Below are 24110 nucleotides of genomic sequence, written 5' to 3'. Positions count from 1 at the left end.
AATTTGCCAGTGCATATGAGCTTCTATCATTCTACTTGATTTGAGGGAATTGCAAATATGAAGTCTTACATTTCATTAATACTATCATTGTTTAAAACATAGCTTACCAATTGTTGCTGCAAGCTCTGGATCAAAGGTATCATCGGTGAATCTCAAAAGAAGGCTGCAAGAGATGTTAAAAATTAAGTTTAGAAACACTTTTCTTTCAACAAATTTGATTAAATTATTGCAACGATATATAAAAAGAAAATGATAGCTGATCTGTAACGATGGCACAACCTCAGGCTAGAAGTGGGAAGGAGGTGAAAAGGAGGTGCTGTAGGAAAGTTATGTTGGGAGAAAGGTAAGGAAATAAATCTAGTAACTTGAGGATGAAATGTCACTCTCATATTCAGCTGAATAATCCCTTACCAACAGCAAAACTACACCGTAACTACACAAATATGTTGTAAATATGTTCCTTTGGGGAAATCTTAAAACATTCATCTTTCTCTAATCTTTACTCCACAACTAAAAATTTCTCTACATCATTCCCTGTCTTCTTTCTTTTGCACAGGTCTGAGGGAAAAAAATGAACCTCTTTGGAAACAGATGTTTGAGGTGTAGGAAGGCAAGTTCACTGATACACTGCTTATAGAGCGCTGAATTTGTCTGATTATTGGAAAAAAGCAATTTGGAATTATTAATAAGAGATAACTGGGGACAGGAATCATTAGAAAATGTTGGTGAGGTGTAAGTAAAAGATCAATAACTCTAGATTTTGCTTGGAATCAGAGTCTAGCTTTTGGGACTACAGTTTATATTCAATTTTCTATTTGTTTTATTCTGTAATGATGGTAACTGTTGCTAAGGCTTGTCAATTCGATCTATACAAATTATCTTTCATGCATCTGCTTTCTGCTCACAAGAACTCAGTTTCCTTGTGTATAAAATGAAGGGAATGAGTAGGCTTGATGACCTGTAAGGTTCCTCCTAACATTTGAGTTTATTTTTTTTAACCTGGACTACTGAAACTGCAATTATAAGCCATATGTTCCACAACATTTAGGATCACAGTTTTAGAGGCCATCACAAACAATGAAGTGGAAGGAACTTTCTCAAGGTCACACAGGTAAAAAGTATCAAAGGTAGGAGTTGAACTCAAATCTTCTGACTCCAGAGTCAGAACTCTTCCTATTGATCAAAGTTGTTCCTCCACTGCATTGAGCTAACATCTTCTCTGGTGCCTATATGACAAAAAAGCACCAGCAAATCAGTCTGGTTTTTTTAAGGTCCTTCAACACTTGACTCCAAATCTACCTTTTTGGTCTTATTTTATTTCAATCTCAGAAAAATGTTTCAAAACTTAATTTTTAACATTTCTTACAGCCTCCTATTGAGATTCACTTTGCATATTACATATTTACATTTATATACATCTCTAACAAATTTGACTAACAGCTTTTCAAATTTCCATTCCATCTTCTCCTTCCTCCCAACCTCAGTCACATAAATTTTTTTTTCCATGTCAATGAAATACATTCACTCTCTTTCCAGAATTCTTATAGTAAGAGCCCAAAAGATTCTACCTTCTGTTAAAGCTTTCCTGGATCTCCCAGTTACTAGTTTTTCTCTCCATTCTCAAATTAACCTATCTTTACCTGTGTTCACAACTAAATGTAAAATGGATTGTCCTTACAGGTAGTAAACAGTTTTGTAAACCCAGCTTAGCAACCAGCATTGTACATAGTAGAAGCATAAAAGATATTCATAGACTTAAATAGTATAATTTACATTTATATAATGTCTTTACATATATTCTTGTATTTGATCATAAAAAAATGCTGAAGCAAGTAATCTATGTTAATTCCATTTTTTAGATGAAACTTTCTGAAGATTTGCAAAGGTCACAAGGCAAGCAGTGGGTCTTCAATATATTGATGAAAAGCTTTAAAGTGCCATTTTCATTAGGCAGAGAAATTAACAACTGCTCCAAATCACTAAGAGAAAAGTAAATCAAAATTACCCTGAGGTTTTTTGATTCATACCCAGCAAATTGTCAATGATGACAAAAGATGAGAACAATCAGTATTGAAGGGGGGCTAAGGAAAGAGAAGCACACTAACACAATGTTGTTGGAGCTATGAGCTGGCAAAACCACTGTTAGGAAATTTGTAATTATGTAAAGAAAAAGAACTAAAATGCCCACAACTTCTGTACCATACACCAGGCATAAAGACCAAGAAGACCAAAGACAGAAACATTTTCTATTATACTTTTTATAATAAAAGACCCCCTAAACAAGAGATTTCCCCCCGAATTGGACAAGGACTAGATAAATTCTGTTTACAGAAATGTTTTTATATATATATATATACACACACACACACACACACACATATATATATATAGAGAGAGAGAATTATTATTATTGTGCCACAAGAAATATGGAATATGATGAATACAGAGAAGCACAGTCATGCAAACTGAGTGTAAAGAACCAGGAAACAGAACATATGACTTTAAACAAAGCAATTGAAAAAAAGCAGTCATTTAAAAAACACGGATAACTGTATAATTATAATGAACAAGCTTGTGCTTATTAAAGAGAGGACTAGGACTCCCTGCTGGGGAAGAATATACTAAGAAATAAAGGTACTGTAAAAAATAAATAAAAGCAACAATAATTTTTAAAAAGGACTAGTTCCACTCAAAAAATAAAAAGGAAAAAACCATTGCTGTAAGTTTTCTGGTATTGTTAATAATTGTTATTACTATCAGATTTTGAACACGAGTATGAGTATCTAATACTTTATAAGTTACTAATTAACAAGATTAAGGTAAAAAACTTTTGCATAAACAATTTGAATAGTTTCAAATAGCTTTAAATAGCAAATCATAAGTTTTCTTTCTCCTTCTCTCACTACCTTTCGTTTAAAGTCAACAGAACTTGTCCAATTATTGGTGTATCTCCAGCCTCTGCTTAAATATATATATTGGTGACATCACAAATAGAACCCTCTCTTTCTTTTTTCCTAAGGTTTTGGCTTGCCCAAGGCCACACAACTAGGTAATTGTTAAGTGTCTGAGGCCAGATTTGAACTAAGGTACTCCTGACTCCAGTGCTCTATGAACTGTGCCACCTAGCCACCTCTCCACTTTCAAATGGAATTCATCATACTGAGCTGAAATCTGGTTGCCTGGAACTTTTATCCATTTTTTTCTTTGATGTTAGACAGAAAATCTAGTCTCTCTAGGGCCCTTCAAATATTTGAAAATAAGTATTATTATTTTTTCTCCCCCAAATCTTCTTTTCAAGTTAGATATTTCCAGTTCCTTCAACCATTCTCAATGACACAGTTCCTCATCCCTTCACCATCCTAGTCACCCTCCCAACTTTCTCTTAACAAGAGTTACCCAGAAATCTACACAATACATCAAGAGTGAGATGAACAATAAAAAGCTGGGCTTTTAAAAAAAATCGTTACTACTAACACAGACTAATACTGAATCCACTTTGACAGCTTATCCTACCAAGGACTCCCACAAAGCTTGAGGTCAACCTTAAATTCAGTTTAACTTTCCTGGGCCTCAGTTTCCTAATTTGTAAAATGAAGAAGTAGGATTAGATGACTCCTAACAACCCTTTCAAATTTTTTTTTTAGATTTTGCAGGCAGTGGGGTTAAGTGACTTGCCCAAGGTCCAATAGCTAGGTAATTATAAAGTGTCTGGGGTCATATTTGAACACAGGTGTATCCACTGTGCCACCTAGCTGACCCCCTTTCAAATCTTAATATTCTTCTTATGTTGGGTCAACCTATTTTCCCTTTTTTCTGTCTATCATACTTTATCACTCAATATAATTAAGATATTAAAAAATCTCAATAAGAGGCAGCAACTAACTTTTGATATGGACAAATATAAGATGCAGAAAAAAAGTGGCTTAACAGCAGTTTATATGGAAACAATGGTTTGGTTCTTGTCCTTCATTTTCAAAGACAACCAAGATGACATCACTATGTTTGAGACTAAATACAGTGAGTAGACCATGGTGGATGAGCCCAACACAAGCTCAGAATGCCACGCCAGACAGATAGTCCATGTGAACTCCTAAATTTTATATATGTCACCTTTCCTTTGAGCTGCTTCAATTCTACCCTTCTCATAGGAGTGTATGATCATAGTGAAGAATTTCTTCTTTACACTGTATGAAGACAGTAATTAAGAATTGTAGTTAAAAGGTTCCTGTGAGATACTTATAACATTTAATAAATTTGGGATGATAATGGACATCTCAATGGATGGATAGATGGATAATGGAGAAAAATAAATACATGCTTACCAGAGGAAAATATTATATACAGTCTTAATTTAAACAAACCCAACAGTGATACAGCAGTCCATAAGCTTTCAAATACCTAGCCCCAGGGATGTAGAATATTTTTCTCAAGTCACTAAATTGGACATGGATATATTCAAGAAAGTGGGCTATATGGCATAGTGTAATACTTGTATTAAAATTTGTCTTCGGAAAAAACCGTAGAACAAGTTTCAAGGAATCAGAGATAGGCAAATTAAAGCGAAGATCACCTTTCTTTTAGATCGGTACAATTTTTTTTTTAGGTTTTTGCAAGGCAAATGGGGTTAAGTGGCTTGCCCAAGGCCACACAGCTAAGTCATTATTAAATGTCTGAGGCCAGATTTGAACCCAGGGACTCCTGACTCCAGGGCTGGTGCTCTATCCACTGCGCTGCCTAGCCGCCCCTATTAGTACAATTTTTAATCACTAATAAAGATAAAAAAAGTATGGAGTTTAAGAAGAGAAACTTCCCCCGGCAGGTAGGCTGCCCACAGGTGACCTTACTCATGGTCAGGTGACCAAGCGATGACTTCACCTTAAGAACTTTTGTTCCGTGGGAAGTGCGGGGCTCGCCGGGCACATTCCTGCCCCAACGCCCCGGCCCCACACCCGAGGGTGGCTCCCCGGCCCAACCAACAGTCGGCACCATTCGGGGGGTCCGGGAGGGAAGGAGGAAGCCACCCCGAGACGCTTCTTCTGGGGGAGGGGCTGGCGACATCTGGCAGCTCGGACCCGGAGAGGCCAAGATAAGAGCGCGGCCCGGCCCAACTGGCGAAGCCCCGGCCCGGCCCGGCCCGGCCCCGGCCCCGGCCCAGCCCGGCCTAGCTCGGCCCCGGCCCCGGCCCAGCCCGGCCCCAGCCCGGCCCCAGCCCGGCCCCGCGCCTCCCCGGCAGTGCAGGGGCCGTAGCGCCCGGGCAGCTACAGGGCGCCCAGGGCTGAACTACGCAGGGACTCGGGGCCCGATAAGGAGCACAGGGCGGGCGGGGGCGGCGCCCAGGCCCCTCGGGCCGCCCCGGGCCCCCTCGGGCCGCCCCTGGCCCGGGCCCCGCCTTCAGCTGGTTTCCCGGCGCCGGGGGTCCCCCGCCCCCACTCCGGGGGGCTCCCCGCGGGGCCCGGGCCGGGGGTGGGGGTGGCGGGGAGGAAGAGCCCGGAGAGCTCCCCGCCGGCGCAGGCGCAGGCCTCGGCCCAGGCCCGGCCCGGCCCGGCCCCGCCAGTCCCGCCGGGAGCGGAGCGGAGTAGGGCAGAAGGGAGGGGCAGCCCGCCGGCCGCGCTCCCGCGCGCCCCTCACCTGGACTTGCCCACCCCGCTCTCCCCGATGATGAGGATCTTGAGGGTGGTCAGCACGTCCTCATCCATCCTGGCCCCGGGTCGCCGCTCCTGTGCCAGCCGGCCACCTCACTCGGGCGCTCTCCCCTTCGCGGAGGGGGAGTGGCCTGCGCATGCGCCGGTCGCCGCCGCCCGCCGCTGCCTTTTCTTTTTTTTTTTTGGAGTTGTTGTTGGGTTTTGTTTTGTTTTGTTTTTTTTTATTTCACCGAGCCTTTTTGGGTTACGTGTGAAGCTTCGCAAAAGTCGCCCTGCCCTCCCCCCCCCCGCCCGGATATCATCTGCGCCTGCGCCAAGTCGAGCGGCTCAACGCCTTCCGGCTGTCACGCTGGGGCTCTTACGCAAGCGCACTCCCTGACCTTTGCCCGGCCTCGGCCCCGCCCCTTCGCCTGCACTTCCCTTGGGGGGGCCCCGGAGCGCCCATGTGTTACATCCCAGACTACTCCGGTTAGATCTGCGAGTGTCACCCTTTCTTTTTTTTAAGTAAATTAATTTAAAAACATATTCTTTGTAAACCTTAAAAGCGCTGTAAAAATCGGGTTATTTTTACCTGTAAAATGCTGGGGAGAAACTAAAAAAAAAAATGTGTAAAACTCAAGAAACTTGCTTTATAGTCATCCCAAAATGCACCAAGAGCCAAGGTTCTTAACGGGGAGCCGGGGATCTTTAAAATATATGTATTCTTATAACTATTTTAACACAATTGTTTTCCTTTATAATCCTGTATATTTGATTTTCTTCATTTAAAAATATTATTTCGACAAAAGATCCTCGGGATGACCATCCTGCCAAGGAGGTCCATGCTCCACAAAAAGCTTAAGGAAGCACCTCTGAGGCAGCAAAACCTGCACCCTACATTAGCTCATTTGAGCCTCAGAAGAACAGGTATTATTTTACAGAAGTTGGAAGTCTGAGTGACTTGCCCCGGGTTACACAGACGTAAGAGAAGGGATAATAACAGCAACAACAATATCCAACATTTTTAAAGAGCTTTGAAGTTTGCAAAGCAATATACACACATACATATAACTGTAACAGTGAATTTTGTCATATATATGTATACAACGCTTCTGTGTATATATATATATATTTTTTTTTTTCTTTCTGGACCTTTAAGATGAGAAATGGTTGGAAAGTCACCTTTCACATGAATATTAAGAAAGCCTTTTAATTGGATCAAATTAGCAACTGTAAAAGGGGAATCTTCTTTTTTAAGAACATACTAATTTGAACATAAAAATGTCAACCAAAGAAACAAAGGCTTGCCTGTTTTGCTTCCAAAAATCCCCTTCCTGTGCTTTATGAAGGTCTTTAGCATATGGAAAACAGCCACTCCTTTTTCTGGAATCTCAGATGATGTCCAATTTCTCTGCCTCATCCTAATTTCCCTCTACCCTTTCCTGGGTTGCCTCCCCCCACTCATCCTAGGTTGAAGGGGCCCTTATCTTTCTCTGATTGCACAAGTCAGAGGTGACTGACATTTTAGATCTTGCCTTCAGATAGTCAAAATTATAAAAACCCCTACAGTAAAAGGGCTCCATTTGGGGGGCTTTGACTCTCTAGCTAGATCCCTCATGCATGCCTGTCTAATCTCCAAACTTAGAGAAACTTTAATAAAAATGTATATATTAACCTAATTCTGTTTTGTTCTTTCTTGAGGCCAAACTCTAGAGGTTAACATTTGTGCCTCATCAGGACAACTTCTAAAGATTAATCTGATTTCATGGCCAAAACTTTAATCCAGACTTGATGGAAAGACTCATACATATAGAATATTGGGCAGCTAGGTGGCACAATGGATAGAGCACCAGCCTTGGAGTCAGGAGGACAGGAGTTCAACAAATCCAGTCTCAGACACTTGCCATTTACTAGCTATAACTGATAAAGCTTGGCAAATGACTGGATCATTAGGGATGAGGAGAAAGGAGTTGAAGTGGAGAACACAGATAACTGGAAGTATGGTGGTGCCTTCAAGAGAAAAAGGAGGTATGTTTGAGAGAAAAGATAATGCCAAATATGAAAAAAGAATAAACCATTTCAATTATCAAGATGTAAGATGATGCAAACCTACACTAGGTCAGTGTTAACTGAAATGGAGAGGAAGGGGTTGGTGACAGAAGCATAATGGAGAAGAGATCAATAGGATATGGTCTCTGTCTAGAAGTTAAAAGAAAAAAAGATAATGAGGGGAATAAAGGAACATGTGGAGAGGTAGAAAGAAAACAAATGGTTGCCAATTTAGGATTTTAGGATGGGCTATTAAAGAATGTCTAACATTCTAATTTTATTAAATGAGTCAAAAGAGGTCACAAGGAGTCAGACACAGCTGAACAACAGAAAAACAACAAAGGAAACCAAAAAATTAGTTAAGGATCTTGCCCAAAGTCACATATGTAGTCATTGCAGAGTCGGTATTTGAATCTAGTTTTTCAGTCTCTGAATCCAATAGGTTTTTCCACTATGGCAGGCTACTGAAAAAAGGCATAAAAAAAATCTTACAGTGGAATACACCTTGGTTGTCTTTCACTCTATTACTTTCTCCTGGTATTCTAATTGCAGTACAAAAAATGACTATGGGATTTCTCTTGATCCTCACTTCAATTTAATTCAAGCAAACATTAAGTAGTTACTGTGTTCAAGACACTGTACTAGGTGCTGGTGCTACAAAGATTAAAATGATGTAATTTCCCCTCCAAGGACAGGCCTAGGCCTGCCACTTAACACAGGTATAAATTTGGACCTATCCTAAGTCTACTCTTCTAACTTCTAAGATCACCTCCAAGCTCGGATAGTCTGGGTTCTATGTAATTACATTATTCTACCTATTTATGTACAGTATTTGTTCAAATGCACATCTACCATATTTGTTTGGAGAAACAATCAGAATTTGAAAGCTGAGAATAATGAGAATAATCTCATTGGCCCTGTAATCTGTGCCATATACAAATAGAATCCTCCCACATAATATACCCAGTGATCTGACAGCCAGCATCAGTATGAGGAACTCCAAGGAGCAGGAACTCTCTGTTCCTTAAGGCAGTGCCTCACACTTTTGGATAATTCTAATTGTAGGAAGTGTTAGCTTCCCTGGCTTCCTTCAGCTCAAATCCCATTTTATGCAAAAGGCCTTTTCCTAGCTACAGACCTTCCTTCTCTGGTTAGTGCCTTCCTTCTGAGATAGCTTCCTATTTACACTTTATATAGCTTGTATGAACATTGTTTTCTGCCCCACTAGAATGGGAGTCCCTTGAAGGTAAGGATCATGTTTTTAGTGAGTTTTTTGCACATCCCCATCACTTGTCCCAATTCCCAGCCCATGATGCTTAATAAACTCCTCAGAGGCTGACAAGCATCTAGCTTAAACTGGCCATTTGGTAACTTCAATGATGTTTTGCTCTTGAGTTTCCATCCTGGGACCTCTGCACAAGAGCCTTTTGAATACTTGAAGACCACTATGTTGTCCCCACTTTTCTCTAGGCCAATCATTGCCAACATTGCAATTGGGAAAAGGAAGCTAGAGGAGGAAATAGCAGAGTATTTGGAGAGATAGAAGGAAAACATTTCTCTTCTTCCTTTGAGCTACATGTCACATGGTTGCATATTTAGGATCTTAGGATAGGGCGTTAAAGATTGTCTAGGCCAAGTTGGCAGAGAGAAGCCAGGAAGCTGCTTGACCTTTTCCCAGTTTCCCTCTGAAACAACTTTAAATGAAGTTTGAAAATAGACTCTGGAGTGATAGAACACACAAAAAGATGGAGTAAAGTGATTTTTCAGCTCAATATGTCATGGAGGTACTTCATGGGAAGCTCTGTCTCACTTGGGTAAAAGGGTAGCACAGATGGGGTTCAGGGAAGCTCTAGCAAAGATTGGAAACCCCAGGCCATGAGTCACAGCTTAGCAGGCCAGCAGTGAGAACCCCAGCCCCAGTAGAGTGACTCCCAGAACACTGGTGCCACAGGTGGGACTGAGCTGGGCTACACCAGTGCAGGGAGCAAGTGGCTAGCACCAGAGGCCCCAATGCAGAAAGTCAGTGACTAGACCCTTGAGGCGCCCCCCACCCCAGCACAAGAAGCCTTGGACTGTGCCTTCTGAGCCCCAGAAGCAGATCTCAACATTTTAAAAATGAGCAAAAAAAACCAAAAAGAGTCCTAAACATGAAAAAGCTAGTTGGGCAACAGGGAAGATCAAAATGCAATCTCAGAAGAGGAAAGTAGATTCATGTGAAGCTTCAAAGGGGCTATGAACTGGTCTTAAGTCCAAAAAAAAATCCTCTTGGAAGAGCTCAAGAATGATTTTAAAAATCAAATAAGAAAAGTAGAAGGAAAAATTGGAAAAGAAATGAAACATACAGGAGAATTATGAAAAATTGGAAAAAGAAGCACAAAAAGTAATTGAAGAAAACAATACCTTCATTTTTGTTTTATTTTTTTATGTTTATTATAATTAAATACAAAGTAAGAAAAAATTGTCATGTATGAAGCAAAACATGAGAGGATTAATGATATAAAGCAAAAATTTCCAGTTCAAGAAAGTCTGTATCATAAGTGTTACACATTGGGTTCAAAATTGTCCATAAAACAATATTTTAAAAGCAGAACTGGCCAAATGGAAAAGGAGATATAAAAGCTAACTGATGAAAATAAATCCTTATAAATTAAATTTTGGCAAATGAAAGTTAATAGGTCTATAAGACATCAAGAATCTGTCAAGCGAAAGCAAAAGACTGGAAACATATAAGAAAATGGAAAGTCCTCCTAGGAAAAACAACTGACCTTGAAAAATAGATCAAGAAGAGGTAATTTAAAAATTATTGAACTATCTGAAACTATGATCAAAAAGAGAGCCTAGACAATATCTTTCAAGAAGTTATCAAGAAAAATTGACCCAATATACTAGAGGGTAAAATAGTACTTGAAAGAATCCACTGATCACTTCCTGATAGCAATTCCAAAATAAAAAGAATTTTAAGGAACATTGTAATCAAATTTCAGAGTTATTAGTTCAAGAGAAAATACTAAAAGCAGATAGAAAGAAACAAAATAGAAAGGAGCCACAGTAAGGCTCACACAGCAATTTCAAAATTAAAGGATCAAAGAGCCTGGAATACAATATTCTGGAAGGCAAAGGGGTTTGGATTATAACCAAGAATCAACTGCCCAGCAAAATTGAACATAGTCTTTCAGAGAATAAGCTGGATATTCAATAAAATCAAGAACTTTCAGACTTCCCTGGTGAAAAGATCAGAAATTTGATCTTCAAAAACAAGACTCAAGAGATGCATAAAAATGTGAACAAGAAAGAAACGCCCCCCAACATATTATTCAGTAAATTTAAACTGTTTTTAGCCCCACACTGGAAGATAATACTTATAACTCTTGAGAACTGTATTTCCTTTAGGACAGTTAGAAGGAGTATACTTATAAAGAAGGTATGGGGATAAAATGATTTTGATGAGATGATGTTTGAAAAAACAATTAGGTCTAAAAAAAAGGATTTTACTGGCAGAAGGGGGAGGCAGATTAGAGTAAATCACATCACATGAAAGGGAGGGAACAAAGGGCATATTACAATGGAGGGAATGAAGGGAGGGAGGGAGAGTTACTTGAATCTTACTCTCATGGTTTTGGATCAAAAAAAGGGAACATCATACATTCCCAATAGGGTTTAGGAATTATCTTACCCTATAGGAGAAGTAGGAGAGGAAAATGGAAAGAAAAGGGAAGGAGGGGCTGATAGAAAGGAAAGCAGAAATAGAAGGGGGAAAGGGGAAAGGGAAAAAGGAGGAATGATAGAAGAGAAGGTTATTGAGTGAGGTGGTGGTCAAAAGCAAAATACTGATGAGGAAGGATAGGGTGAAAGGAAAGAAAAGAACAAAGAGAGGAAAAACAGAATAGACTTAGTAATCATACATGTGAATGTGACTAGGATGAATTCTCCCATAAAAACGGAAGTGGATAGCAGAGTGGATTAAAAACCAGCATCCTACAATATGTTCTTTATAAGAACCATAACTGAAGCAAAGAGATATGCACAGTATAAAGGTAAAAGCCTGGATGGAGCTAAATATATTATGATTCAGCTGAAGTTAAAAAAAAAAAGCAGGGATAGCAATCCTGATTTTTATTTTGCACAAAGCAAAACCAAAAATAGACCTAATTAAAAGACATAAGGAAGGAAACTGCATCTTACTAAAAGTTACCGTAAATGATGAGGTAATATCAATACTAAACATATATGTACTAAGTGGTATAAAATCCAAATACTTAAAGGAGAAATTAAGTGAGTTTAAGGAAAAAATATACATCAAAACTATACTATACTTCTCTTAGAATTCACTATATATTACTACAAAGTAATCAATAAAGAAATTAAGGAAATGAATAAAATTTTTGGAAAGTTAGATATGATATATATCTCTCTGGAGAAAATTGAATAGGGATAGAAAGGAATATAGTACCTATATAAAAACTGATCATGTATTAAAGCATCAAAATTTCACAGTTAAATGCAGAACACAAGTATTAAATGCATCCTTCTCAGATCATGTATTTAAATGTGTAAATAAATATTTATTGTATGTAATAAAGGACCATGGAAATATGGACTAAAATTAAGAGGAAACTAAATAACATAATCCTAAAGAATGAGTGAGTCAAACAAGAAATCATAGGAATAATCCAACAATTTCATCCAAGAGAATAATAAAAATGAGACAACATACCAAAACTTATGGGAAGCAGTCAAAGCAGTTCTTAGAGGAAATTGTATATCTCTAAATGCTCAAATGAAATACAGAAAGAAGAAATCAATGAATCGGGCATACAATTAAAAATTTAGGATAAGAACAAATCAAAAATCTTCAATTAAATACCAAGTTAGAAATACTGAAAATCAAAGGAGAGATTAATAAACTTGAAAGTAAAAAAACTATTGAACCACTAAATAAACTAAGAGTGACTTTATGGGGGGAAAAACTAACCAAAAAAGATAAATCTTTGGTTAATTTGATTTTTTAAAAAAGAAGAAAACCAAATTACCAGTATCAAAAATGAAAACAGTGAATTCACCACCAATGAAGAGGATATGAAATTTGAAGCTATTTTTGCTCAACTATATGTCAATATATTTGACAATCTAAGTGAAATTAGTATTTGCAAAATTATAAATTGCCCAGATTAACAGAAACAGAAATAAAATACTTAAATAACCCCATTTTAGAAAAAAAAGAACTTGAACAACTATCAATGACTTCCCTAAAAAAAAAAATCTCTAGGGGCAGCTAGGTTGCTCAATGGATAGACTACCAGCCCTAGAGTCAGAAGGAACTGAGTTCAAATCCAACCTCAGACACTTAATAATTACCTAGCTGTGTGACCTTGGGCAAGTCACTTAATCCCCTATTGCCTGGTAAAAAACAAAAAAGGAAAAAAGAAAAAGAAAAAAATCTCCAGAGCCACAAGTGAATTCTACCAATCATTTAAAAAGCAATTATTTCTAATACAAGTACTAGAACAAACACGTATTTCCAATATTTTATAAAATAAAAAAATAGATGAAGTCATCCTAACAAATTCCTTCAATGACACAAATATGCTTCTGATACCCAAACCGTGAAGAAAACCAAGAAAGAAAATTATAGACCAATCTTTCTAAATTTAAGTAAAAATATTAGCAAAGTACAGTAATTTATCACCAGGATAACACTTTATGACCAGGTGGGATTTATACCAGGAATGCAGAGCTGGTTCAATATTAGTAGAGACTGAAAAAACTTTTGACAAACTACAACACAACACTATGCCTATTAAAAATAGTAGAGAGTATAGGAATAAAAGGAAATTTTCATAAAATGATAAGAAATATCTATCTAAAACCATCAGCAAACATTACATATAATGGAGATAAACTAGAAGCATTCCTAATAAGATCAGGGATGAAACAAGAGGATCCCCATTATCACCACTATTACTCAATATTGTATTAGAAATGTTAGTTTTAGCAATAAGAGAGGAAAAAGAAATTAAAGGAATTAGACTGGGCAATGAAGATACAAAACTAAAGCTCTATGCAAATGATATGATAGTTTACTTAGAGAATCTGAAAATAAACTAAAAAACTACTTGAAACAAGAACTTTAGCAAAGATGCAGAATATATAATATACTTACATAAATCATTAGCATAACTATTTATTACCAATAAAATTCAACAGTGATAGAAAGAGAAATTCCATTCAATATAAAATATTTGGGAGTCTACCTGCCAAGACAAACCCAGGAACTTTATGAATACAATTACAAAACATTTCTCAGGTCTAAACAACTAGAAAAAAATCAATTACTCATGGGTAAGGCAAACTAATATAATAAAAATAACAATTCTACCTAAATTAATCTACTTATTCAGTATTATACCAATCAAACTAACAAAAAATTATTTTAAAAAGGTAGAAAAATAAAAACAAAATTTATGTAGAAGAATAAAATATCAAGAATATCAAGGGAATTCGTTAAGAAAAAATGCAAAGGAAGATAGTCTATACCAGATCTAAAACTATTAAGTGGCGGTTATCAAAATTATTTGGTACTGTCTAAGAAATAGAGTGGTAGATCAGCGGAATAGGTTAAGTTCAAAAGACACAGTAGTAAATAACTATAATAATCCACTGTTTGATATATCCAAAGACTCCAGGTTCTGGAATAAGACCTCACTATTTGACAAAAACTGCTAGGAAAACTGGAAAACAGTATGGCAGAAACTAGGCAAAGACCAACATCTCACAACTTATATAACATAAGGTTATTTAGCCATAAAGGGTGAGACTGTAAACCAATTAGAAGAGCAAGAAACCATACTTGTCATATATAGAAGAGGAGAAGATATATGACCAAACAAGAAATAGAGAACATTACAAAGTGGAAAATGGATACTTTTGATTACATTAAATGAAAAGGTTTTGTGCAAACAAAACCAATACAACCAAGATTAGAAGAATAGCATAAAGATAAAAATCAGTTTTTACAGCTAGCATTTCTTTCTTTTTTTTTTTTTTAGGTTTTTTGCAAGGCAAATGGGGTTAAGTGGCTTGCCCAAGGCTGCACCACCTAGCCACCCTACACCTAGTATTTCTTGATAAAGGTCTCATTTCTAATCAAATTTCTGAATCAAATTTATAAGAATACAAATCATCACCCAATTGATAAATGACTAAAGAATATGAACAGGAAGTTTTCAGCTGAAGAAATTGAAGTTATCTATAGTCATATGAAAAGATTCTCTAAGTCACTATTAATTAGAGAAATGCAAATTAAAACAACTCCAAGACACCAACTCACATCTATCAGATTGACTAGTATGCCAGAAAAGGGAAATGATAAATGTTAGAGGGTATGTGAGATACTAATGCACTCTTGGTGGAGTTGTGAACTGATCTGAATAATCTGAAGAACAATTTGGAACTATGCTCAAAAGGCAATAAAACTATATATACCTTTTGAACTAGCAATACCACTAGTAAGTCTGTATCCCAAAGAGATCATAAAAAAGGGGAAAAGACTAACATGTACTAGTATTCATAGCAGCTCTTTTTGTGGTGGCTAAGAATTAGAAATTGAGGCAAAGTCCATTAATTGAGAATGACTGAACAAGTTTTGATATATGAATGTAATGAAATAGTATTGTTCTATAAGAAATGATAAGCAAGCAGATTCAGAAAAAAAAAAGTCAGGAAAGATTTGCATGAACTGATGCTGAGTGAAGTGAACAGAACCAGGAGAATATTACACACTTTAACAGCAAATATTGTGCAATGACCAACTATGATAAACTTAGCTCTTCTTGGCAATACAAGGATCAAACAATTCTAAAGATTTGTGATGGAAAATAACCATTCACATTCAGAGAAAGGAGTATAGAATTGGAAAGCAGATCAAAGCATACTATTTTCACTTTTAAAATTTGTTTTTTTTTTCCTTCTCATGGTTTTTCCCTCTTGTCCTGATTCTTCTTTCACAGCATAATTAATATGGAAATATGTGTAATATGATTGTACATATTATAACCTATATCAGATTTCTTGTTATGTTAGGGTAGAGGGAGAACACTTCATCAAAATGAATGTTGAAAATTATCTTTACATGTAATTGGAAAAATAAATAAGTGAATTTTTAAAAAATATATTAAAAAAAATTTTCTGGTCATCCTAATTTTACAAATGAGTAAACAAAATAAACTAGAAAGGTTAAGGGACTTGCCCAAAGTCCCATGGGTAGTCATTGACAGAGTCAGAATTTGAACCTAGTTTTTTAGTCTATGAATCCAGATTTCCTGATATACCATGCTGCTCAACAGACACCAAAAAATAAGTGTCTTGGACCAGACACTTAGCCCTAAACCTCTTTTGTAAAGTCAGAGCAATGAAACTTACATTACCTGCTTCATAGGCATTATAGGCTCAGAGAGCTAGGAAGGGACCTCAGAAGCTGTCTAACCCAATTCCTTTATTTTATATGTGATGAAACTGAGAACCAGAGAGTTTAAATTGCTTTTCCAAAGTCACACAGATGCAATGTGGCAAAAATGAATCCTCTAGGCTCTTTCTATTGTATCAAAATGTATAAACTGGGGAGGAAATGTCACAGAAACATATCCAGAAATGAAAAGAATGTAAAAACAAGATAGTAATAAGAAGATGTTTTAACTGTGAGTTTTTATCATGATTTGATTGTAAGCCCCTACCATGCAGGAACCAGGAGGCTGAGTGTTGAATTTGGAATCAAGAAGACCTCAGTTGGAATCCTCAGATTTTTACTAGCTATGTAATCCTTAACCAGGAGAATATGGGGTGTTAGAGAAGATGTGTGAGTTTTCAGGGCTGCTTGTCTACCTTTGTTGTCCACTTATCACCCAAGTGGACTCTCTCTCATGGCTCCAAGAAGCTATAGCATGCACAGTGATCACACCCTGGTAAACCATCTCAGTAGATGGGCTAAGCCAGGTTGAGGGTCACTGATAGGTCTCAAACCTGTTGTAACTTAAGGGGATGTCTACTTCAAACATGTGAAGGGGTAGAGGAGAACAATCTGTTCCAACATCTATGAAAGCAGTTGAAGCAGGTGCTATGGCATCTTGGAGAATGGTCAGAGATCAAAGATGCCAGGGTTATCTACTGCATCCTCAGCCATTACCTGTCATCCAGACATTGGTCATGCCACTGGAATTTGATGAGACTGTCTGTCTCACTTAATGTCTGTCTCACTTAAATCCAATACATGCATGAGTCAAGATGCCACTCATGTTGGCATTGCTTCTCTTTGAAAATCAAGGACACGGGGATGGCTAGGTGGCGCAGTGGGGCAGCTAGGTGGCATAGTGGATAAAGCACCGGCCCTGGAGTCAGGAATACCTGGCTTCAAATCCAGTCTCAGACACTTAATAATTACCTAGCTGTGTGGCCTTGGGCAAGCCACTTAACCCCATTTGCCTTGCAAAAACCTAAAAAAAAAAATGAAAGACACGCAACAACGATCTTTTTTTTTTCCTTCTGGTTTTTTCAAGGCAGTGAGGTTAAGTGACTTGCCCAAGGCCACACAGCTAGGTAATTATTAAGTGTCTGAAGCCAAATTTGAACTCAGGTCCTCCTGACTCCAGAGAAGGTACTCTATTCACTGCGCCACCTAGTTGCCCCTATGCAACAACAATCTTTGTCAAGTCATCTGACTAACCTCTTTGAGTCTCATCTATAAAATAAGGAGATTTAACTCGATCTCTAAGTTCCCTCCTAGCTCTAAATCTATAATCTGGGAATTCATTCTCCAAATTATACAATGTCATGTGGAAATAGTCATGCCAGATACAAAGCAATACACTAAAACATATGAAGTCATGAATCTCCATTTCATTAAATATTTCCTTAGTAAATGTATTCTGGTGACTGTGATGAGGTCATAAAACCCAATCCCCTACCTCTAGGGACATCTGAAGTACCTCAAATAAATTTCCACCTATAATACCATCAATCATTTAAAGCCTTATAAGGTGAAAAATATCCTAAGCCTTTCCCACTGCTTTCTAAAAGCCATACTTCATCTGTTTTCCCTTCCCTTGAATATGAGTTCATATTTTCATATTGTCTGATGGTATCCCTTATGCATTTTATTTTGAAGTCTTTTATTTTTTTACTTCCATTTAGAAAACATATTATTACATAGTTTTGCACTGCTTTTCAGTGTTCCTTATTATTTTGTTAATAGTATCCACCCTTAACTCAATTTCTTCCAAAATACAGAACCTGGTTCAGTTTTAGGCTATGGTCAAAGCCCAAACACATTTTACTGATTGTTTTTCTTGGCATAGCTTTGAATATCTTCTTAGAAGAATGTGCTTTGTGGACATAGTGAGCTTGCATTTGTTATTATGTGGTGTTGGTGGCTTTAGCATTTCCAATAGCAGACAATCAAAAAAGAAGCATCATTGTTTTATAATGTATGGTCTTATCCACTGTGATATGTAAGCTTTTAGAGCTTACATGCAAGTGCTATTTGGAGCCATACTGCAGGAAAAAAAAACAACATATTGCCTGGTCCACTTAGTTTTTCGTTAATATGGTTTATTTTTTTTCCCTGACTTGGAAATAAGCCAGTAAGTACATAGAGTATGTGCCCAAAATGTTAATCTGCCAAGACAGAAACCAACCTTCAGTAGCAGAGTAAAAGAATCCGGGGGGGGGGGGGGGGGGGGAATGCAGCTGTTTCCTTTGATTGACCTAGCAAAGAGAATGTGGACAGAAATAGGTAATGAATTATTACTAACCTCCATTGATAATGGATTAATAAGCTATGTGACTTTTCAGTTTCCAGTATTTTATTGACATCTTTTCTTATAAATCATACTATGCCAAGTACATTCCAAGCTACAATATTTTATAATTTCATTTGTCCATGTCTCTGTGTGTCTTGTTCAGCTGTTGACTATTACCACACTTTTTTAGCCAATGATTTTCAGCTACTCTGCCATGACATACTTTGAGGAAGAAGATGAGTGGTTTTGAGAAAGACAGTCTTCCAAAATGGAACGGAGAATTTTAAAAGAATGAAAAGCAAGTGGAGTAGTCATTTTTAAAAATGAAACTCAACTTAATGAATTGTGAAAATGAGAATTTCAGTTTGATTTTTAAATTTAACAACAACCCCAACCAATAAAGAGTGCGACAGACTAGCATAAGTGGCCAACACCAGAGTCAGACTACTTAAATAGAAAGAAAGCTAAGTTTAGAGGCACAATTCTCTGGGCTCAAACTCCAGCTCTGCTACCCGTTGTCTGATTTTATTCAAGTCATGTTGATTGCCTGGTTCTTAAGTTTCTTCATCTGTAAAATGAAGAAGTTGGATCACATGGTGTTTAGGGTTCCTTTCAACTTTAAATCTGTGATCCTAAGATGAAAGTCATTTAGGATAAAGTCCTTTGCTTTGTAACGTCCTACTTTAAGGATCAAAAGAATCGATTACCCAAATATAGGAGAAGGGTGGTCTGTCTAGACAACTATTTGGGTGAGGAGGGAAAAAAGCAGGTGATTTTTGAGAACTGCAAGACTAATGTAAACCAACAGTGTGACAAGGCAGCCAAAAAAAGCTAATGGTCTTATTTTAAATTCCATTAATAGAGGTACAACATCCAAAACAAGGGAACCGATGGTCTTCAAGCACTCTGCCATGGTCAGACCACAGTTGGTGTACTGTGGTCAGTTCTGGGAATCACAGTGTAGGAAAGACATTGACAAACAGAGCAAAGGAATTCAAAACATGGCCTGTGAAGACTGGTAAAAAAGAAATAAGGATAATATTAGCCTAGAAAAGTGAAAACTCAATGAAGAAGCCATGATTGTTGTCTTCCAGTATTAGAAAAAGTGCTATGTGAATGATTAGAGCAGTTTTGCTGGACCCTAGAGGAAATACTAGGGTAGACTTTGCAGAGAAGTATGTTTAGTCTTTATATAAAGAAAAACATTCCTTAGCAATTATAGCTATTCAAAAATGGAATGAACTGTCTCCAGAGGTTGCAAAGTCTCCATCAATAGAAGTTTTCAAGTGAAGTCTCTTGTGAAGAAATTGGAAGGGATTTCAGTTCCTAGAATAGGCTGGATTAGATGACCTCTGAGGTCACCCCATTTTAAATCTGAGATTCTATGGTTAACATTAAAATATCTGGCATAAAAATAACAGAGCTTCTGCTCTCCAAGATACCAGGTAATAAGGTTTGAGAAAAATCTCAAAAGAAATAATGTACACAAAACACTTTTCAGTTATCACTATTATTACTTTTTAATTATTTTTTTAAAATTTTATATTATTATTGTTTTAACTGAAGATAAGCACTGATCTTTTTTACAATCTCAGAGTTTGAAGGGACCTCGGAAGCTACCTAATTTGATCCATAAGCAAGCAAGAATTACTTCTAAAACATACCTAACACATAAATTATTCTTTTGCTTGAAACCTTCAAGGGAAGGTAAATTCACTTCCAACTAAAATAATTCATTTAAAATAGCTCTTGTCATTAAAAGTTTTTTTTTTAAATTAACAAACCTTAATTTACCTCTTGGGAATTTCTTCATATTGTTTCTAGGTCTGTCCTCTAGCATCCAGCAAAACAAGTTTCTGGTCTTCCACAGTATAGACCCTCAAGATAAATCATTTCAAAAGCTTAAGTAAAGGAAAATTCCCATTAATTTTAAATATTCCTTTTGTTGATTCTGTACATTACCACATCCAGGCATGAGTGTCATGGAGATTTCATGGAGAATAAGATAACATTTGAGACTAAAAATTCAATAGAATATCCATTGTTCAGCATCAAAATTCTAGATTTATACAGATCAAGTTCAATTCTGATTACTTCTCACATAAAATATATACTTTGACTCCTATCCCATCCAAACTTTTCCCTGAGAACACCAGAACTTTGCTTGTTTCTAAATTTCTACAGGAAAGGTAAAAGTTCCTTAGAAACTTAGAAAGAACTCAGGCTAACAATAAATCAAATATAGAAAGACCTGATTTAACTAGACAAAAAAAAAATATAAGGCCCAACATATAAGCTCCTAATTAGTCAAGACAAGTTTCTTTTCATTTTAATTTGGCCCCCTTTCCTCTAAAAACTTTTGTGGTCCTCCAGACATAATATTATCTTGAAATTGAATTCCCTCCTCAGAAGGGAAAACTCTGAAGTTGCTAGAGAATCAAGCAATGGGCCCTTCCAGTTAGCCCTACCTATCCCAGATGCTTTATAATCCTGCAGTCTTATTTATACTATTTCCTGAAGTTGAAGCACTCATGTAAGGGGAAAGAAACCTCTGGAGCTCCCCTAGAGAGATGATAGATTTTCCCTGGACCTACTAAGTCTACTCAACACTCAATCCCAGATGAGGCTGGTACTTGAAGGAGCTAAAGAGATAAAGAGGTAAAGATGAGGAAGGGAGAGAACTCCAGGCAGGGGGACAGTCAGTGAAAATGTCCAGCAACTGGAGATGGGCAGCAAAGGAGGCTGGTCAGTCTCATTGTGACAGAGTATATGAGTGAGAAGACTGGAAAGATGGAGCTGAGAGGTTTCATCAAGACCTAAAAAGAGGATCCAGTAAGTCAAGATTTATTTGTATCAAGTCAGTTGTGTCAAACTCAAATAGAAATGGGGCAGCTAGGTGGATCTTGGATAGAGCACTGAGTTTGGGATCAGGAAGACTCATCTTCATGAGTTAAAATACAGTTTAAGATTCTTACTTAGTTGTGTGACCCTGGGCAATTCACTTAATCCTGTTTGCTTCAGTTCCTCACTCCGGTACTTTTGCCAAGAAACCCAAAAGCAATCACAGAAAAGTCAGATACAAAGTGATTCAAGAACAAATGGAAACACTCCTGCAGATACAGATTGCAATTGGAAAACTACAAAGTAACATTATCTATGTTGCACTGTATTTTTAAACATTTGCCAGTGACATTTTAATCTGACTACTGTTAAGTTTAATACTACCAAAATAATAGTTTTAGGGTCAGAACACCCAAATGTTCCAGAGTCTCAATTTCTTGTACTACTCAACTATTACAGCTGATATGATGAAAGCACTTTGCAAACCACAAGCGTTAAAGAATACTGTTTTCTACTTCACATGGGTTTTTGAGACTCAAATGAAATCATACTTATAAAGTGTTTGTAACCCTAAAATATTGTATATATTCTAGTTAATATTAATGTCCAACAGAGTGAATATAATTTTTATTGTGTTTTTTCCTTAAATCATTACTTTTTAAAATAAAAATCTACAAACCTAAAGATAATTTATTCAGGCAATATTTTAGTCTAAATTAGCCTATATCAGCTTATGATGACCACTTCATTTGTTGCTGTTCAGTCATTTCAGTCATATCCGACTCTTCATGATCTCATTTAGTTTGCCATTCTTCCTCCAGCTCATCTTATAGTTGAGGAACTGAGGTAAACAGGATTAAGTTATTTGCCCAGGGTCACACAGCTAATAAGTGTCTAAAGCTAGATTTGAACTCAAGAAGATGAGTTTTTCTGACTCCAGGCTCCTGTTCTATTCAGTCACCTGGTTGCCCCTGACTGCTTCAATTGGCTAAGAATAAAAGAGGGGAAAATCTAGAGAGGAAACATATATGGACAAGGTGTTTCAAAAGGTAAGTGCACTTTGAAATCTATTAATTGTAATAGCTTAAACTGCTCCAAGTGTTTTGTACTACCCTGTATATATGGCTTACATTTATTTACCTAGGCTTCAAGGTTTTCGAAGTGCTTTTATATTTGTATTATCTCACTTGACTTTTACAACAACCCTTTGAGATACAAACCACTAGTATTATTCTGTCCATTTTACAGAGGGAAATTCAGAGAATATAGGGAAGTTGCTCATGATTTCGCTCATATTATTAGGAACTCTGCCAGATGGAAGATTAAAACTAGAATCTTATTTGCTAGAGATCTTTCCTAAAAGTAATTTACTTTTCTCTATTTCCCTTATTTTTTCCTCACAGTTGAAAGTTATGTTAAATAAGAAAAAAAAAGAGGTATTTCCTCCAAAACCTAAAGTCATTCAGTCATCCATCAAATGATGTTAAATGCCTGCCTAGATTGAAGAACAAGAGAAATTCTCACGTCATGTCTCCAGACTGTGCTTCCTGGGCTCTGGTCTTGCCCTGAGTCAGAAATGAAAAGGCCTCTTACCTGTGACAGGGCTCTGATCGGTGAACCTCATCTTGCCTGATCTTTGGCCTTCCCCCCTTTTCCTGGAGGTCATTTCCAAGATATTCTGGTACCCTAAATATCCATGGCAACCCTGCCTCTACCCTTCCATTTTACTTCTAGATGCATTGTTTTTTCCTATTAGAATATAAGCATTTGGGGGGCAGCTAGGTGGAGCAGTGGATAGTGCACTGTCTCTAGAGTCAGAAGTACCTGAGTTCAAATCTGGCCTCAGACACTTTAATTACCTAGTTGTGTGGCCTTGGGCAATCCACTTAACCCCACTGCCTTGGAAAAACTAAAAAAAAAAAAAGAATATAAGCATTTGGAGGGTAGAGATAATTTTGTTTGATTATATTAGTGTTTTAGCACAGTGCTTACTTGCCATATAATAAAAGCTTAATCAATGATTTTCTGATGCTTTCCTTCATTCATTTATTCAACTGGGGAGTTATACCAATGGCAAAAATGTTGTGAGACAGTAGAAATCCGGCCCCTGGAAATATAGAATCTTTAGCAATTAGGGAAAAAATAATGCAATTCCCAGATAGACTGATAAGGGAAGAAATTCTCCACCAAGTGGGCCCTTTCTCAATTGGGGTGGATCTTCAAGTAGTCATATAATTTCTTATTTTTTGGACAGGGCTACCCTTTTCAGGAGTGAATGGGTCTAGAGGGGCCCATAGAGATTTCTGAGGTATGTGCATATCCTTTGCACATATGGCTTTTCCAGCTCAAAAAAGGCAAAGCCACTCATTATTCACCTATTTTTATCATTTTTTACCCCTAATTTAAAAGAAGGAGGGCTGCATATATGATTATAAAATACTATAATATTAAAAAGAGAAGCAAGTGAAATAAGGAAGAAGTAAAAATTGTAAAGCTGATCCTCTAAAGAAGTTAGAAACTGCCAAATAATAAAATTCAAATTCTCCCCATAGGCAAGATTGAAATGTTTCATTGTTAAATTGAGTATAATACTTTTTTTTTAATGAATGTGAACTATTCCCCAAAATCTAATATACTGGTCTAATGAGTAGAAAAGGAAGATGTGTGCTGGACTACTAGTAACTTTATAGAAATACTGGACTAAGATCTTGAATATTCAGAAATTATCTCTTCAAGGACTATACCCAGTAGGATAGTAAATTCCCAAGTAAATATGCCATAAGATGATGGGCTAGGGATGCAGAACAGG

At 37.1% G+C, this 24110-nt stretch overlaps 1 protein-coding gene across 1 annotated transcript in view; it reads right to left on the bottom strand.

The window, feature by feature from the left end:
- RAB18 (RAB18, member RAS oncogene family) overlaps positions 1-5903 on the bottom strand; it is a 61490-nt gene extending 55587 nt beyond the window's left edge. The window contains exons 1-2 of the mRNA XM_074193046.1: positions 5629-5903; positions 108-163 (exon numbers count right to left, since the gene is read on the bottom strand). Coding sequence (XP_074049147.1) covers positions 108-163; positions 5629-5696 — 124 coding nt within the window. The 5' untranslated portion in view covers positions 5697-5903. The remainder of the gene's footprint in view (positions 1-107; positions 164-5628) is intronic.
- Between the last annotated feature and the right edge of the window lie 18207 nt (positions 5904-24110).

Source organism: Macrotis lagotis, chromosome 7 (genome assembly GCF_037893015.1).
Source record: "Macrotis lagotis isolate mMagLag1 chromosome 7, bilby.v1.9.chrom.fasta, whole genome shotgun sequence".
Classification (NCBI taxonomy): Eukaryota; Metazoa; Chordata; class Mammalia; order Peramelemorphia; family Peramelidae; genus Macrotis; species Macrotis lagotis.
The sequence above is the reverse complement of the archived record's forward strand: the minus strand, read 5'-3'. Positions and strand labels throughout refer to the sequence as shown.